This window comes from Erythranthe guttata, chromosome 10 (genome assembly GCF_056151865.1).
Source record: "Erythranthe guttata isolate IM_541 chromosome 10, IM_541, whole genome shotgun sequence".
Lineage (NCBI taxonomy): Eukaryota > Viridiplantae > Streptophyta > Magnoliopsida > Lamiales > Phrymaceae > Erythranthe > Erythranthe guttata.
Window position 1 is genome coordinate 6,875,599 of NC_142542.1, and position 3,191 is coordinate 6,878,789.

Consider the following 3,191-nt stretch of genomic DNA (forward strand, 5'->3'; position numbering starts at 1 on the left):
AGTACCTATTGGGCATGTGAAATTTCAACATACGGAGCAATTGTTTTGATTTCACAGTTCCTGATTGAAAATAGCAATGTAATTATGTAATATATGAATGAATGAACTTGAATAATCTATATCTATACTATTATTATTTATTATATCTATATTGTTTTATTTTTATTATTCATTTATTTTCTTCTCTATAAAAGTGTGAATCTCATCGGAGGTTTCTTCCATTTTTTGCATGGATCGGACAAAAATATTCTTTGCATAAGTAGAATCAAAAGGACAATTGGGTAATGACACTATTAATATTAATTTTGCAGTTTTTTTTTTTTATTTCAAACTAAAATAATTAATACACAAAGAAAACTTTTCACGTTTATAGATAGCAACTTTTCATCCTCATTTTCTTCATTTTGTTTTTTCACCATGTAATTTGCAAATGGCCTTTTATTGACGATTTAAATTCATGAAAATTATAAAAGGACCATTAATATACATTCATTGTTCATTAATGAGAAAGCAATACATAAACAAGTGGAGGTGCACTGGCTTTTATGGATTCCCAGAAGTGCAACGCCGACGGGAATCGTGGGATATTATTCGGGTTCTACATGCTCAGAGCTCACTGCATTGGCTCATCGGAGGAGATTTCAACGAAATCGCTGGAAATCATGAGAAAGAACGAGAAACTGACAGAAATCCTAGTCAGATTCAGGCTTTCAGAAGTTGTCTTTTTGACTGCGAAGTATCGGATCTTGGATTCGACGGCTACCCTTTTACATGGTGTAACAGAAGAGAACACCCAAACACCGTGAGATGTAGATTGGACAGGTTTTGTGCTTCAGGCCAATGGACTTTACAATGCCCAGCCCCTACAGTACATCATCTCCAGTGTACGGGATCAGATCACTCCCTGATCCTTCTTAGCCTGTGTGGCAGCCCTGGACAAAATAGGCGGTCTCCTCGCAGACCATTCCGGTTTGAATCATTGTGGATCCGCAGAGAAGACTGTGAGGACTTGGTCAGTCGTGCCTGGGAGAATAATACGGGTCGTAACCCGGTCGAAACATTGCTCACTCGGACCTCCGATTGCCGAGCTGTCTTTCTACGTTGGCGAACGTCGGGGCAGGGGCTGGCAAAGAAAATCAAGGAACTCGAGGACAAAATTCATTCACTCGGCATTGGAACGCAGACTATGGAAACGAGACAACTTCTTGGTAAGTTGCGAGGGCAACTCGAGAAGTTGTATGGCGAGAATGATGATTATTGGAAACAAAGGAGTAGGGTACAATGGATTCAAGAAGGTGACAGAAACACGAAATTCTTCCACGCGAGAGCCACTACCAGAAAAAGGTTCAACCGCGTTGATAAAATGAAGGACGAGAATGGAGTTTGGCAGAATACGGAGGTACATATTTCGAGGATTATTGCGGACTATTTTTCGCAGATTTTCACTTCCACCAACCCAGATGAGCATGAGATTGATGAGATACTTTCACAGGTGCCGGCAAGGGTGATGCCATCAGCAAGTCAATTGCTCTCCATTCCTTTCTCGGAGGCAAGGTAACCAAAGCTATTAGTAGTATGGCCCCACTTAAATCCCCGGGCCCCGATGGGCTCCCTGTCCTATTTTTCACCAAATACTGGCACATAGTGGGCTCTAGTGTGGTTGCATGTGTTCTTCATTTTCTTAATAATAAGCGATTACCTAACGATCTGAATTATACCTTTATTGTCCTTATTCCCAAACATGCCCACCCCGAAAAAGTCACAGATTATCGACCAATTAGCCTTTGCAATGTGGTTTACAAAATTGGATCCAAAATGATTGTGAACCGCCTCACTGGCATTCTCTCCAAAATTATCTCCCCGACTCAATCTGCGTTTGTACCCCATCGTCTAATCACAGATAACGTCTTAGTCGCCTATGAGGTGAATCATTACATTAAAACAAAATCCGGTAGTAGAAAGAATTTTTTGGCTATAAAACTTGATATAAGCAAGGCTTACGATCGAATTGAATGGGTTTTCTTAAGAAAAGTGCTTGTTTGTTTTGGTTTTCCTCTTGATTTTATTGATCTTATTATGTTGTGTGTGTCCTCTGTTTCCTATTCATTTCTGTTCAATGGCTCGCAGTTTGGTAGTGTCACCCCGTCTCGAGGACTTCGACAAGGGGACCCCTTGTCGCCATACTTGTTCATCTTATGTGCAGAAATCCTCATAGCTATGGTGAACAGGGCGGTGGAATCCGGGAACTTCGAGGGTGTTCAAATCGCACCAATGGCGCCTGTGATCTCTCACTTATGCTTCGCAGATGATACTCTGCTCTTTTGTCGGGCGGATGAACAGAATGCCAGCACTCTTAGAGAGATTCTCAATACATATTATCGGATCTCGGGACAGGAAATCAATCTGGACAAATCTACCATGTGCTTCAGCCCTACTACGGCGCCTAATGTCAAAGATGCCATTCACGGGCTGCTTGGTTTCCAAATTTTAGAGAGGCATGACAAATACTTGGGAATGCCGGCCTCTCTTGGAAAGACGCGAAAAGAGGTGTTTCAGTTTTTGCGGGATATAATTTGGGCACGGATTAAAGGATGGGGCGACCAACAACTCTCACAAGCAGGAAAAGAAGTTATGATCAAGGCCGTGCTTCAAGCCATCCCGTCATATATGATGTCATGCTTCGCTCTTCCAACCGGGCTGATAAAAGAACTTGAATCAACGATCCGAAATTTTTGGTGGGGGGGAAGGTCTTCAAGGAAGATGGCATTGATGTCTTGGGAGAGGATGTGTCGACCAAAATACTTAGGTGGAATGGGATTCCGTAACCTTCAAGCTTTTAACCTTGCCCTTCTGGCGAAACAATTGTGGCGCATCTTCACCTAACCGGAACTTTTACTATCCAGACTTTTGAAGGCCCGGTACTTCCCCAACGGTGATGTCTTGTGTGCAGTTGCGGGTTCGAGACCATCAGCCACATGGAGAAGCCTCGTCAAGTCGCGACCATTTCTTCTCTTAGGAGCCCGACGCCGAATTGGAAATGGGGAGACAACAGCGGTCTGGGGGGATCCATGGCTGCGAGAGGATAATCACTTCAAAATAATTACGCGACGACCGAGCCACACTAACTTCCCAAATAGAGTTGCCGATTTGATTGATAATAGTTCCCGCACATGGAATCTACATTTGATTGC

At 42.7% G+C, this 3,191-nt stretch overlaps 1 protein-coding gene across 1 annotated transcript; it reads left to right on the plus strand.

Moving 5' to 3' along the window:
- Window positions 1-502: 502 nt before the first annotated feature.
- Window positions 503-1,558, plus strand: LOC148767396 (uncharacterized). The gene has a single exon (XM_088824593.1). It carries the CDS (start codon window positions 503-505, stop codon window positions 1,556-1,558), a length of 1,056 nt encoding a protein of 351 aa, XP_088680719.1.
- Window positions 1,559-3,191: the final 1,633 nt, after the last annotated feature.